Source organism: Carassius carassius, chromosome 4 (genome assembly GCF_963082965.1).
Source record: "Carassius carassius chromosome 4, fCarCar2.1, whole genome shotgun sequence".
NCBI classification, from domain to species: domain Eukaryota; kingdom Metazoa; phylum Chordata; class Actinopteri; order Cypriniformes; family Cyprinidae; genus Carassius; species Carassius carassius.
Genome location: NC_081758.1, coordinates 20513760 through 20528458, shown reverse-complemented (window position 1 = coordinate 20528458; position 14699 = coordinate 20513760). Strand labels below are relative to the sequence as shown.

General features: G+C 37.1%; 2 protein-coding genes across 2 annotated transcripts in view; one reads left to right on the top strand and one right to left on the bottom strand.

Annotated features, from left to right (window-relative positions):
* Positions 1-7676, top strand: part of LOC132139458 (transmembrane protein 8B-like) — a 136049-nt gene extending 128373 nt beyond the window's left edge. The window contains exons 12-13 of the mRNA XM_059547814.1: positions 933-1049; positions 6537-7676. Of these exons, the coding sequence (XP_059403797.1) occupies positions 933-1049; positions 6537-6872 (453 nt within the window). The 3' untranslated portion in view covers positions 6873-7676. The remainder of the gene's footprint in view (positions 1-932; positions 1050-6536) is intronic.
* Positions 7677-9294: 1618 nt separating this feature from the next.
* LOC132139457 (glutathione hydrolase proenzyme-like) lies at positions 9295-14497 on the bottom strand. Its single transcript, XM_059547813.1, has 4 exons — positions 14182-14497; positions 12784-13145; positions 12574-12687; positions 9295-11889 (listed from the first exon to the last, which is right to left on the bottom strand). The coding sequence occupies exons 1-4, from the start codon at positions 14439-14441 to the stop codon at positions 10661-10663; spliced, it is 1965 nt and encodes a 654-aa protein (XP_059403796.1). The 5' UTR covers positions 14442-14497; the 3' UTR covers positions 9295-10660.
* Between the last annotated feature and the right edge of the window lie 202 nt (positions 14498-14699).

Here is a 14699-nt window from a genome sequence, read left to right as displayed (position 1 = left end):
ATTACTTTTTAATGTTTTTTTTTTATTGCAATAATATTTCACAATATTACTGCTTTTACTGTATATTTTAATTTTAAAAAATGTAGCCTTGATGAGCATAAGAGACTCCTTTAAAAATCTTACTGACCTCAAAGTTTAAAAAAGAGTGTATCTGACCAAAATTGTCTTTTTAGGGCCACTGTATATAAGTACCACAATCTGATCTGATATTTCTTGTGTCATCAATTTCTATAAATCCATTTTGTGTGATTCGTAGACGCCAGTAGTTTTTCATGGACTATATTGCCAAGAAATGAGCGCTCCAAGATGTGTAAGAGAGCAGAAATTTTGTCCACCTCAGTAAAGCGCTTACACAGAGTGTAAATACACGAATGTCAGCAGTCTGTCATTTGCTGCCATAATGATGGTGACATTTTGCTGTGGAGCTGACTAAATATAGGTGGACACTTTCAGGTGCGTGTACTGTATGTGCATACTCTCTGTCTTCAGCTGCTCAACTGCAGAACGAAAGAGTGGGCTTTAAGGAAAGGAGCACAGGAAGAAAGACAGTAAGAATGTGATTAACTTTAGGTTTGAGTCATTTAGAATCAGAGAGCGAGAAGACTACTTTTTGTGATGGAAGCGTCTAATGGAAAGAACAAGAAAAAAGAGAGCTTCTATATGCGTTAGGTGATTGCGTGTGCACGCCTGTGAATGTGTTTTGCTAAGTACTGCAGTTTGCAGACACTAATCATCTCACCACAGTTCTGAACTTTAGGAAGGAAGGGAACAGAGTGAGAGAAACATTTTTAGCACCACCTCTCTTTACTTACAGTCTGTCTGACAGAGGGTGGCCAATGCAAGATGGTCCTAATTGGACTGGGTATCATCTCTAGACATGATGGGTTTGATGTTTGGAATAATCTTTTTCCTCTTTGCCAATCTCCTACCAGGTGCTGTACTTGCTGGGGGCGATGGCTCTATCAATGGCCTTACAGCTGGACCGCCATGGCCTGTGGAACCTTCTGGGCCCTAGTCTTTTTGCTTTAGGCATCATGGCCATCGCCTGGGTAAGTAGTTTTGTGCAATGTGTCCGTGTGTCCAAACATAACCTTGTTCTTTCAGTCTGATGGACCTGGCAGTTAAATGCCAGCGCTATTTTTTCTTTGACTGTTGAGTGACGACAAAGCACCTTTTGAATGTGTATAATTTATGAAGGCATTTCGTGTTACCTGGTCCAGCTAATACCCCCTCGTTCAAGGCTGCATTTATCTGCGCATTAGCATAGCGTGGTTTTAAAAGTTTCCCGTTCTGTCAGTATTACCAGGCAGCTTGTACTTTATGCTAATTCCTCAAGCAACACCACTGCTTTCCTGAAGTGAGATGATAAAAAAATAATGGGTGTTGGACAAGGAAAAGGCATTGCCTGAGCCTCTGGCAAATTATAGTTGAGTAAGAGAAGCACGTCCTCCCTTGAGTCGAATGTGCTGGTGGATATATATGCAGAGAGAAGAGGAGCCAGCAAACTACTACTGCAGCTACAATGATATACTGTATTGCGTGAGAAAAATAATGACAGAGAATAGCAAATGTTCAACAAGCAGAGATCGTATCTTCATCCTTTGACCTAAACTCACATCTGAAGGCACTAACAATGCTGCTAACAGAACAGAATGAGAAAAATCACATCTGAACTGAATTAAAGAAATGTTTTGTTATTTTGGTTTGGAGGTGTTACATATTTGCTACACTAAAACATGTTTTTTATGCAAGTTAACACATTAATGACAACTGGTGAAAGAAAAGAATAGTGTTAAAATATTAGTTACTCTCATTATTTAAATAACTATCATTAACATAGTAATACAAACACTTTTAATATAAGCACTACAGACTAAATACCTGAATAGGCTGAAATGTTCTTGCATTTCTTAATGTCATTTTGAAAGATGATTAATTGAATGTGAGACTAACTGTCAAATACACACGTCTATCATCTCCATGGCACATAATGACTTTGTAGTTAAAACATGTCAGTTGACACCTCCATTTCAAAGCTCCCCGAGCCTACGCAAACACAGTACAAAGTGTCCCACTGTGTGATTCTCACATCCTCTTTAGCACCGAGGGAAAAGTTGTGACATGCTACATCCACACAATTTGTTTACACTGCAGTTTATGATTATCTTCTGTGATCCTCTTGTTGTGTTTTGGGCTCTGCATTCTGAATGAACACAGAAGTGCATAAATTAGAACAGTCATAATGGCCAATTAGAATTAATAATCAATGTTCATCTGTTATTATTATTATTATTATTATTATTATTATTTCTTTTTATTAAATAAAGAACATGAAAATAAAAAAGAGGGGGGAAAAATCTGAATTCGTTGTAGGTCCATCTTCTTGAATAGTTAATGTTAAAAATCAATTTCTTTGGAAAATGAATGGGATTTTTACTTCCAGAACACTGTTGTTGCTCTCTAAAGAGACAAAGCAGAATTCATAGACAGAGAGAAAGAGAAACACATTGTCCGGATGGGTCTTCTCTCTCACCCTTAAAGTGAGGTTTGAGTTTCATTTGTTATATCCAATAACAGACACAGTTTGAATTCTAACACCTAAAATCTAATTACACCTGCTAGAGGAATACACATTTTATTTCTACAATACAATAATGCTTGGGATAGTGCCTACAAAGTAATAAAGGCACATGATATGGCATTGTGAGGGGAAGGATGAGAAACCTTTGGAATTCTCTGCCTTTATGAACATTTCTTAAACGTGATCTATGTCAGAACTTTTTCTGTAAATCTCTGTGTTGTAATCATACCACTCATAGCAGTTAGTTTTGTTTTTTGTAATGTTTTTTTTTTGTTTAATTTTTAATTGATTTGGCAGAGCAGTTTATTGGAGGTCAGCATTCTGAATAAAGCTATAATAAGTATGTATTTGATGTGGATATACAGCTACTTTTGAACCATTGTCATCTCGCACGATCCTTCTGAGTTTCAGACTCGGGGTCAAACGCGAAACACCTTCTGGTGTGGAACTTTCTGATACAGCTTTAGTGCAGTCAGACCCTGATTCAGCAAAGCTGACTAATTTTATTACACTTCCCCATGCTTCACATATGAGATAAGTTTTTTTTCTCCTCAAATATAAAATATGTAATTGTTTCAGTGATGCTTTGGAACCTGGAGGAGGTCTTTGCAAACTTTCTGTGGTCATCAGCAGTAATGTTTCAAAGGAGTTGATTTTTTTTCTCTGTGGTGACCTCCCATGGCTCTGTTTCATACACACTGAAAAATGATTCATTCAGTTTATTATTATGAGCTTCAACAACTCAACGCTTTCTAAAATCTCTGACACATGTTATGAAATAGTGCATGCTACTAGACATTGAATATCTGGGAAGTGTTTTGACAGATTTTAAACAGAAATTATATGATGTAAAATTAATATGAAATGTTTATAATTTGCCCCACTAGTTGAAGGAATTTGCACGGGAGGCCCGTAATACCACATGAAGTATCAAATGACACAATTATTTATTTATTATTATAATTGCAGAAAGACATACTTCTTGTGAAAATATAAAACCGCTTATTGAGAAAAACAACATTTTCCTCTATTTCACCCTTTTACAAATCTACAGAATAAGGTATGGGTAAAACTTCTTCTTTGTAGAATTGTTTTATATATATATTATTGTAGTATTTATTAATATTATGAATTAGTATTTTTAATTGAATTGTATTGATTTTTGTTTTATTTTTGACATTTGTATTAGTTTTTTTATATTTCTATTTAGCTTAAATTTATTTTTATTTCAGTTTTAAATGGTAAAAACTTTATTACTTCAACTTAGATCATTTCAGTTAGTTGCCAAGGCAACATTTCAATTTTATTTTGATTAATTAATTAATTTTTTACGTTTATGTTTCCATCTAATAGTCATATTCATTTTATTCCGGCTTCATTTCAATAAAGAAAATGATCTTTAAAAGTTTTAGTTTTATTTAACAATAACAACTGTGATGATTTATAGGTTGATTGGATAAATTGTGTTTTGTCAGAATACATATATTTTTGAATGGCTTAAATGGAGATAGATACTCTTTTTGGCCAGATGGCGTAATTACAGGGGCTACTTTAACTGAACCATGCTAACTAGAATCTAGTTAATAAGCTTGTATTCTGTGATGTGATTATATTGACTGAGCTTCATGCATGATGCAGCATCTCACAGACAAAATGATAAATAACTGCTGAAAACATAAGCAATTATGCTAAGTAGCTTGTGGGCTAGTAATGCATTTAGCTTTCATAGATTGTGGCATCTCAGTGCTCCAAAAGCATGCTAACCCGATTTGAAGTGTGAAGCACTTGTGCAGCTTGTGTCCAGCCATCATTGATTCATGCGTCATCCAATCAATATCTGAAGGCATATCCTGCTTGACTGATGAATTCTTTGGAATGTATTAGTGCGTAGCCCTCAGAGGTGGTTAAATAATTGTGATTCATCTCAGGAGCAGCCTGTGCTGTATGAGGATGTGGTCAGGACCGTGGGTGTTGGATTCCAACCCTACTGTCAAAACAGCAGCCTTATAATGTGAAATATAAATGAGAATCAATTTCAATGAGTCAAAAGCAACATGTGGGAGCCAAGTACATTTTGAGAATAATACTCATCAATAAACAGTATGCGTATGCATGATGTTCACCAATATGAAGCGTTGTTTTGTTGTTGTGTGGGAAGTTTAAGCTGGGTTGGCTCAGACTAGGTCAATCACTTGAGTGTCACGTTTAGAACTCAACCATTTTCCATTCTGTCCTTTTGCAACATGCACCTGTTATGTGCTTGGAGATTGATGTGTGGGGAGATGTTGACACGAGGGAAGGATGGTTCTTTCTCATAATTGTTTAAGTTGTAGAACTCATTATAAACTCATAATGATACTGATATTTGCATACACTGTAAAAAGATGAAAAAAAATTGAATTCCTTTGCAGTTATAAAGTTTCACAAACTTTAGTAACGTCCGTTTTGAACTTGCACAGAAAACTGGCAAAAGCTGGAGTTGAATCAATAATCAGAGAGAATATGAGATTTGCGATGTCTTGGAGGACTCAGAGCTTCCTATATGCAGCAGAAATGTGATTGAGTCATCAGCAGTCACCTGAGTGTGTGTGTGTGTGTGTGTGTGTGTGTGTGTGTGTGTGTGTGTGTGTGTGTTTGATTGACTGCTGCACATGCTTGACAGCAGTAACGATGTAGAAGCATGAGATTTAAAGTGTTTCGGTCATTCCGGCCCCTTGCTTTCAATCCTGTGGCTTGCTATACTGTCATAGGATATTAAACATCAGCTTTGAGTGTGTGCTAGACTTCCTATTGTATATTCCCTCAGCTGCACAGGACAGTTTTTCACAGTTAAAATTAATGCCGTGGCTATAAAATTGTAACCTGGGGCAAACTTCTAGTCTACATTTTGTCAACTAGTGGAACATTATAATTGAAATGTCATGACAGACAGGGAGAAAAGCACAGTATTTCATTCTCTCTACATTGTCAAGACAGGTGGAAGGTTAATAATGACATGGAGAACATCTATAGGAGGTAGAGTTAGTCTGATGGACACTAGATGCAGACTAGATGACAATTGTGCAAAAGAGTCTCTCCAGTTCTAACCGCAGAGTTTGCATCTGTTAATCTGTACTGTTACGCATCTGTTAAACAGTGTTCCTCTGCACTCAGCTGATAGATTAACACCATGCAATGGCATTAGTAGGAGCATGAGTGGTGTGAAGAGTGTGTGGTGTGAGGTGTGGGAGGACAGCGTGTTTTAAAGGCTTCATAAATATCAGGATCCCTACAAGCTGGAGAATTGAATTTCTAAGAAGTCTGTAAATTGTATGTCCAACTTTACAACTGTGTGCATTCGGATCCAGCTCTAATAGCAGCAGCTCGTGTATATCAGAGCATCTTTATGGGTCTGCAGAAGCATCATGGGCATTAAATCTAATGGGGCCAGCTATCTGAGCTGAGATATCTGAGCCATCTGGATTTTGAATACAACTTCCACAACAAAAACGTGTGTCTTATTATATTATTATAATTAGTATATTAAAAAAATAAAACTTTCATTTTAGCTCATTATTTTAACCCCCCCCCCCCCCCCCCACATAATTATGGCTTAGTATCTAAATTAAAGTTGTTTGTCATAATTAGGACTTTTTTAATGTCACAGTTAAGTTTTACCAAAGCAGTGGCAGAAATGGGTTTACAGAAGTCTTTTTTTCAGTAACTGACCCAGAATAATACTTTTATGTGCAGTATAATCTCAGTTTTAATCCATTTAAAAGATTAGAATTAGTTTTAAGTAAACAGTGATACTAATTTGCTGCAACTAGTTATCTGTACTTAAATGGTGAAGTTAGATCTTTGAGATGACCATAATTGGTGAAACATGAAGACCCCGTTGGTCCATATGTCTTATTAATTAGACCGTGCTGATTTATTCATGACTGACTTTGTCTCCTGCTCTCCTGTTCCTCAGACTGTGCGCACCATCCGCCGGCGCCGCTGTTACCCGCCGACCTGGAAACGCTGGGTCTTTTTCCTGTTCCCTGGCACCACCATTGCCACATCAGCGGTGGCCTTATACGCCTTTGTGGAAACGGAGGAGAACTACTTCTACATCCACAGCATCTGGCACATGCTCATCGCCGGGAGCGTCGGCTTCCTTCTGCCGCCCCGTGCCAAGCCTGAAGTTAAAGTCACTCCCCTGAAGCGGCGGCGAGGCTGTGGCTACCAGCTCTGTGTGAACGAGCACGAGGAGATGGGACTGGTGGACCCAGCGATCATTACCATTAACAGCATATGCACCAGCTGATGATGTTTAGCAACATGGACTTTTATTTGCCTTTCTTCTTCTTCCTTTGGAATATAAAAACATGGAAAACAAAGCCAGAGAACTTACTGATGCATTGTAAATAACTTTTGACCGAAAAACGCACGCATACATACACACACATACATGAATATACGTACAAGTTTTTTGTCATTGTTATTTGAATTACTGTTATTGTTAATAATATCGTTTGCATTGTTAGTATCTGGGAATGGTTTGTGTCAGTACACTGATGCACTGTTGTTAGTGCATTATTTAAACCATCTGAGCTGATTTTTCTGCTGCTACTTGACAGTGACTGTAAAATTGAAAAATGTGTCATGTAATTTATTCATTGTTTTCTGGCACTCAAATGACCAAATGTTTTATTGTGTTTAGAGGATGCAAAGGAAGAATATTATCTGGATGTATTAAGGGCACTTTTTCTTTTTTTTCTTTTTTCTAAACATCTTTTGCACTGAGACACGAAAATGTGATAGTGTACATTTTTTAAATATAAGTATAGTTATGATCCAGTCACAATGTGTACATATATAGTATAGTTGTTTTCAGTGGAACGTCTGATTGTACTTTGGATTGCATTGTATTGCCTTTGCAGCATAACTGATTGTCGATTTATAGTTGGTTTAGGAAAGTGTCCATTGCCAAGACCAGGTTTTAATATGAAACCTCAGATAAATAACCTCATATTTCCTGTTGTATTTACCTAGCGAGGATCAGAGGAAGACATTTTGAAGCAAAAGCTAATGATAAAGCAAATAAACGTTTTATTTTTTCGGTATCAAATCTGATCTTTTTTGGTCTTATTTAAAAGTAATGTGTTATTTCTTGAAATTGGCACACGAGTTTGTTCTTCCTTTAATATTGTTGAAGAAACTAGTAGGGGCCTCTGGGAATCAAAACCTCATTTTTAAATAAATAATTTCCTCCTAAATTCATTTCATGATATCATCTTCTGTATGTCAGTTGTTATGAGGATGCTTATAAGAACATTAACCTTTGGCCTATAGGATGTTCCCATCTGCATTCAATTAATGACAACACTATCTCTGTACCCTGAATATGTGCTTTCATATCAGTCTTAAACAGCACTTGAGCTTAAAGAATGTTTTTCTGTCTTGATGTCAGACAGTGATACAATGTCCATTTCCACCTTTGACTAGGGATGAATCAGGTGTCGTGTCATGCTACTTATTAATGAATACTTCTCATCATACTCCAAAGTGAACATTTGTATAATTTGCAGAACCACGTAGCTCTTATTAATTGAAAATACATGCAGTGATTACACCTGAAATTAAATAATTGATATTATCATCCTAATGCAGGCAAAGTTACTGTAAAGAAAATATTATTTACAGCCTGTCATGAGATTTTTTTTATTTTTTAAATGTTTTTAAAGAAGTATTTCATGCACACCAAGGCTGTATTTATTTGATAAAAAATGCAGTCAAATTTTGAAATATTATTAAAATATAAAATAGCCGTTTTCCTTTTTTTAGTATATTTAAAATGTAATGCATTCCAATGATGGCAAAGCTGAATTTTCAGCAGCCTTCAATGTCACATGATCTTTTGGAATTCATTCTAACTTGCTGATTTGGTCCTCAAGAAACATTTCTTATCAATTTTAAAAATGTCTGGTGCTGAACATATATATATATATATATATATATATATATATATATATATATATATATATATACTTTTTTTTTGTGGAAACAGTGAACAGGATTCTTTGAAGAATAGAAAGTTTAAAAGTTAACATTAATCTGAAATAGAAACTTGTTTAAACAATGTAAAGTCTATGCTGTCACTTTTGAACAATCTCTCTAAATTCTCTCTAAACTTGATCTTTCTTGTGTTATTTAGTGGTTTGTGTTGTTATGTAGCCTTTTGCCAATGGGCACTATGCTCATTTCTCCTCACACAGAATTGCTAAGGCTCTGTCATGGGTTGGAGCAATCTTGTGCATTTTTTCTAGTCAAAATGGGAATGGATGAGAGATGTCACGCTTAGATGGGGGACATGGCGAGATTGGTTGTGGTTTCTAGATAGGGTAGGTTAATGATAATGAAAACCATTTATTTCACTCATTTAAAATCATTTTCAATTCACAAAAGTGCATTTAACTGTGCCACAATTTTCAGTGAAATTAGAAAATTGTGCTGGTATTAAAATCATGATCTAATGTCTGAGTATCTGTATAGTAAAGGAAGTGGCTCAGCCAGAGTCTGGACTGACAGCAGCCTGGATGCAGCATTGCAAATGGGAGGAGCAGCGTAACATGTTTTAATTAAGATAAGCATAAAAATGTGTTTGCAGCCTCTGAGGGAAGAATGACAGCACATGAATTAGTCCAATGAATGTGAAGAATAGTGGTTGAACAGGAAACAGACTAACATTCTGGAAAAACTGGAAAGCAGTTTAATGCAGTCAATTCAAGACATACAGTAGGAACAAAGTCATTTTAAATGTTTCACCAGTGAAACATCAAATGTTCATTGTTTCATTAAATCAGTGTTTCTATTCATAATTTACATTTTATTGGGATTCAAGCATTTTTGGCATCAGTACATTTTATAGGTTTCTCTCATATTTTGTGCGTTCCACATCTGTGTGCTGTTATTTCAGTAGTAATGATAAAGAAAGTAGTGGTTTAAGCAGACATTAACATCCAAAGTCTATAATTTCCTTCCTGACATCAAACGGAATTGCAAAAAAAGATGATAAATCTGAAAATGTACACATTCCAGCTTAAAGCAATAATGCAAGATTTTGAAACAAAAATGGGGGAGTCTTGATGTATTCTTCCAATAATTCCTGGCTTCATAATGCAAAGGATGAGGGGAACAGCAAACTGACTCAAATCAAAACTGACAGTGCAGTAAATCAGCACAATGAAGACAGACCACCAGATTATTTTTACAATCACAAAATCAGCTTCAGCAGCAGTGAGATATTTTGCATCAGCACAAAATTCCAACTGTTCTCTGTGCAAAACAGATCTATAAAAAGAATGCACTTTCATTGCAATTCGTAACTAGTTTTTAATCAAATTGGTTGTGAATTTGTATGAATTCATACAATCTCATTCATGCATTTTCATAGGATTTCACTTGGGGTGGACCTTTTTTTCTCCCTAAAATTCCATACGATTCACATTGTACGAATTCATACAAAACTGCTGTCACGTTTTCTCATGAGATTTTTACAAACAGCAAAAGAATGAAGCTTTTTGTCCCACAAATCATAAATACCTAAGATGAATTTATCTAAATAATCACATAATTCTGACAAGCCAGTCCAGAAACAAATAACAATAACACACACACTAGTCAAGCATTAAAAAAAGATATAAACTACATACAAATATTTGTAATTAAACAATGTTATAAAGCAGCATTCCTTCACTCATCAGGTTCATCAAATCGTTACGGTCTGTGCGCATTGCATAGGCTATGATTCACAAGATTTAACAAAAAAATTTATACAAAAGACATCTCAACAACAAGCCGCTTCTAGAAAAGGATAGAATATTTAAGATATAGCTTGCTTGTGGAAAAACAGATGAAGAATTACTTTAAAAAGAAAATCACCAGTAAAATTATTTTTACAAACAAAAATTACATTCACATACATGTAATTCCCATTACTGATAGGCTGAACATAACGTAAGTCATGTGGGGTATGAGTGCAATGCTCTAAAAGTGCATAAAGTATCATTTTTACATGATATGCCACTATTGTCCCGAACCTTTTTTTTTGCATTAGTATCCATCAGCATGGACCTCAGTACCAGGGGCTCCATATGCTCCTACATGTTCTGCTCTCAGTTGAAGCAGCATGGACAGAAAGCCATCTGAACATTCACCCACCTCCCGTAAGGGCCCGTCTCCCTCTGAAAGCAACCGGAAGACAACAGAGCTGTTTGTGACATCAGAAATACAGCCAGACAGAGACCCAGCATCCCCCTGCTCTATATGGAGCAGAGGGTTGCTCGCAGTCTCATAAGCAGACAGTCCATCGTCAGCCAGGTTTCTCAGAATAACCACAGAATGAAGCAGGGCAGAAAGCCCTCCGGTCACAGCCACAAAATGCTTCTCCTCAGGATCATCCGCGTCATCTTCAGTTATATTTAGCACTAGAGGAAAACTAAAATAAGGATCCTGAGTGATGTCTGAGGTAAAGTCATTGAGAATCACTCCGCTACTTGGTAAGTATTTCCCAGATCCCCATGCACTGTTGAGAGAGGTGGAGATTACTATGAAATTGCCGTGACTATCGAGGACTCCTATATGACTGCTTGTGGTATTTAATGTCAATATCTCTCTCTGACTCATGTTGAAGAATTCATTTGCCAAATTGAAGAGAGCATTATAAGAGGCAAAGGCATTACTGAGATCTCCGTGGCTCTGAAAAGTGAGGTTTTGCTCTCGTACTCGATCTAATATATTGGATACCATTCCACCTGTGAGCTGGTAGGGGGGTGAAAGAATGCTGTATTTCTCCTTTGCCACGATAAGGGGCTCATTGATTTCTCCGCTGCCGGCTTGAGCGGCAGCAAGGAAAGCTGGTTTCTCTGCTTCAGAAATGTCTTGAGCCAATTTTACGGCCAGGTTTTCCAGGAAATGGGAGCTATTTAGGCTGACGCTCAGCAAAAGGTCTGATAGATTCCCGTTGGCGACACGCTCTCCCTCTGATTTCACACGGCCGGCCGTATCGCAGAACAGATCACACAGTCCTGACTGGAATATTTTTTCCTTGTGGGTTTCTAAAGCCCTAGAGAGGATTCCATCAATGAGGAAACCCTCTTTGGCGACTTTTGTGGCGCCCTCAAAAAGTCGACTCCATTCTAAATGCCCGTAGTTGGAATGCAGCAGTTGAAGGCCCTGCAATAATGAGGGAGTGCCATATGTAGGCAGCTTCTGAGAAGTGTCATGTATCGCTTTAAATGATCTTGTAGTGTGATTGTACAAAATTGCAGAAAACACTCCACCTTGCAGAAAAGGAAAGCATGAATGAATCATGAATCAATTTATGCTTTTAGCAACCTTATGAAAGACAAATGCGATGCTAATTAGTTGTATATATAAACAACAAATATTATGCATTTGAGAGTCTAAACTGCTCAAATTATTTTCTTATATCACTAATGGGCTTTTTCCATGCTTAATTTCTACCATAACCCTTTATAAACATTATTCTACAGCTAGAGACTTTTAAACCGCTTGTTAGAACCATTTTAAATGCATAACACTTCAACAAAACTTGCTCATGGTATTTTTAGAGAATGACACTGAATATTGGAAGTTAAACATTAAAACCACAGATTTCAGAAAATTACATCATGCTTCAGAAATAGCTAAAAAAACATTATAAATCTCTAAATCAGTGATGAATGTGAATAACACTGGCAGTGTTGTAGTCGAGACCAAGTCAATCAAGTTCAAGTCAAGACCAAGACCCGAAGAGGATCATGTTTGAGTCCAAGACCATATTTTCAGGGTCTTGTCATAGACTTGTGACTCAGACTTGACAATTTTTTTATCTCTTTCTTGGCTCGAACTCTAACGAGCTGCTTTCGACTACGGCACTGAGAACTGTTCTTCTTGTTTTAACCAACCAAGACTGAAACATTTTATTTGTAGAAGTCAAGTGATGAAAAGTGCCTGATACTGACCTAACCCAGCAGTGTGTGGATGAACAACTCCTAGGCAGAGTAAAGCAGCAATCCCAGCATCGACCACATTCCCTCTCTCCAGAAGAAGCTCCTTACCAATACTGGAGCAGTTTGCTATAAAAAAGAAATCATACAGCAGACACTGAAATATGTTTGATACATATTTATGGATTTGATTTGCATAATAATAATTAATATAAGGAGCCTTGCCTGAGTCTGTGATGATAGCAGCATTGTGGTACAGTGATTGACTGTGCTCATGAGTGTGACTATGATGAGCATGATCATCATGATGATCAAGAGCATGATCATGATCTTGTCCATCTTCGTGGTTGTGGTCATGGTCATTATGGTGGTGGTGTTCGTGCTGGTCGCTCTCTTCATCCTCAGAAATCTTGTGTGTCTTGTTGGCCTCTTGATGATTTGACAGGTCCTGACGCTCCTCAACTCCAGGCCAATAGCCATTCCACTCATAGATCACAAATCCGAAAACAATTCCCAGAAGAATCACAGCCACTGTGACCCTGACACAGGTGTCTCTTTTTCTTGTCCTTCTTTGCTGAACGATGAGTCTGGAGGGGCAGAATTTACAAAGCACAAGTATAAAGGAGATTTTGCTTTTCTTTAATGCTGCTCTGAATCAGTCTATGAGTATATCAGCAGTCGTCTTATCACTTTACTCTGACAGCTGATAACAAGAATACAATGCACAGTTGGACACCAAATAGTTCACCTGAAAGTAAAAGTCGGTTGGACTGAGATAAACTGATTGTTCACACCTGGGATCAATTGTATATTTATACCTCTCCTTACACAAATTGATAGATTGACAATGCTGTTGTGCTGAAAAGTTTGTAAATAAAAAATCCCCTGCAAGTGAGTGAGTGGCTTTATGTCTCTTATTCACTCCTGTCCCATTTTTTTTTTCAAGACTGGTATACCTTCTTAAATTTGGTAACATATTGGTCTAATTTGAATCTGAAAAGTAAGATTGATTTCCACTTTGTTAACTGCTAGAAACTAGTTATACAGTCTTAACATTGTGACTTTCTGCATTTGGCCACAGGTTCGACTTGAAGCGGCGCTGCGCAGACCGCGAGAGCGATTCAAGCGTCTAATGTCATTTTGATGTCATACGATTTTCGTGACATACCGATCGGTCTGCGCAGCGCAATCACAGCCAAAACCTGAATGTTTTAGGAAATATAGAAATCCTGGCCAGGACGTGTGGAAACGAGCACGTATGGTCACCCTAGATAAATATAATTTAAATAATTATTTATTAAATTAGTAAAGGAAATCGATCACAACTCTTCACTGGCAAAAAATATCTATATTATATAGCATATTATTGAGAGCATTTATATCGGAACACATCTACACAGGCAAAACTTGCAAGATCCCATTACAGTCAAGTTTGTGTGCACTAGAGGCGGTCTTGTCGCGTCGCGTTTTTAGCAGGGTCTTGAGCACCTGTTGTCGCGCCAACATCACTAAGCAGCCACGACAAAAGAGCAAATGCACTTAACATTAAAGCGGATTGTTTAGAAATGACAATTAACTTGCGCAACAGCGTCAAGCAAATGTTACTTTCATTTTGTCACTTACGATTGGAAATCTATCGTAATTCCATCGTCCTCATCTGAATTGTCCCTTTCATCTTGCACATCGCTTGTAAGTACTTTATATTTAACAGTGCTCTGCACCATTTTCCCCGTGTGCATTTTGGTCGTGTCGTTAAAACATTGAATCCAGTGACCTAGAAATCTCCTACTTCCTGTTTTTCCTGACAGTCGGGACAGGTAGAAACTGCACAAAAACGACTGATGGGCGTGCACGTCAAATCCATTGTGTTTCAAGACACACATTTGTTTCACCAAAATGTGGTTGTGGCTAGAAGGGATACAGCTAATAATAATAAATAAATAAATTGACATTTTTACCTATTAGATTGTGTTTTATCAACGTCTACACCTACCCCAACCTTAAATTACCCCTTACAATAATGCAAAAATAGTCATTGTTGTAGGCTACAGTGTGAGAAAAATATATACCCTATAGATGTGCGCATGCCCAGTAGTTTTTGCTGTATGCCATACCCTTTACCCTAAAATGTGTCTATTCAA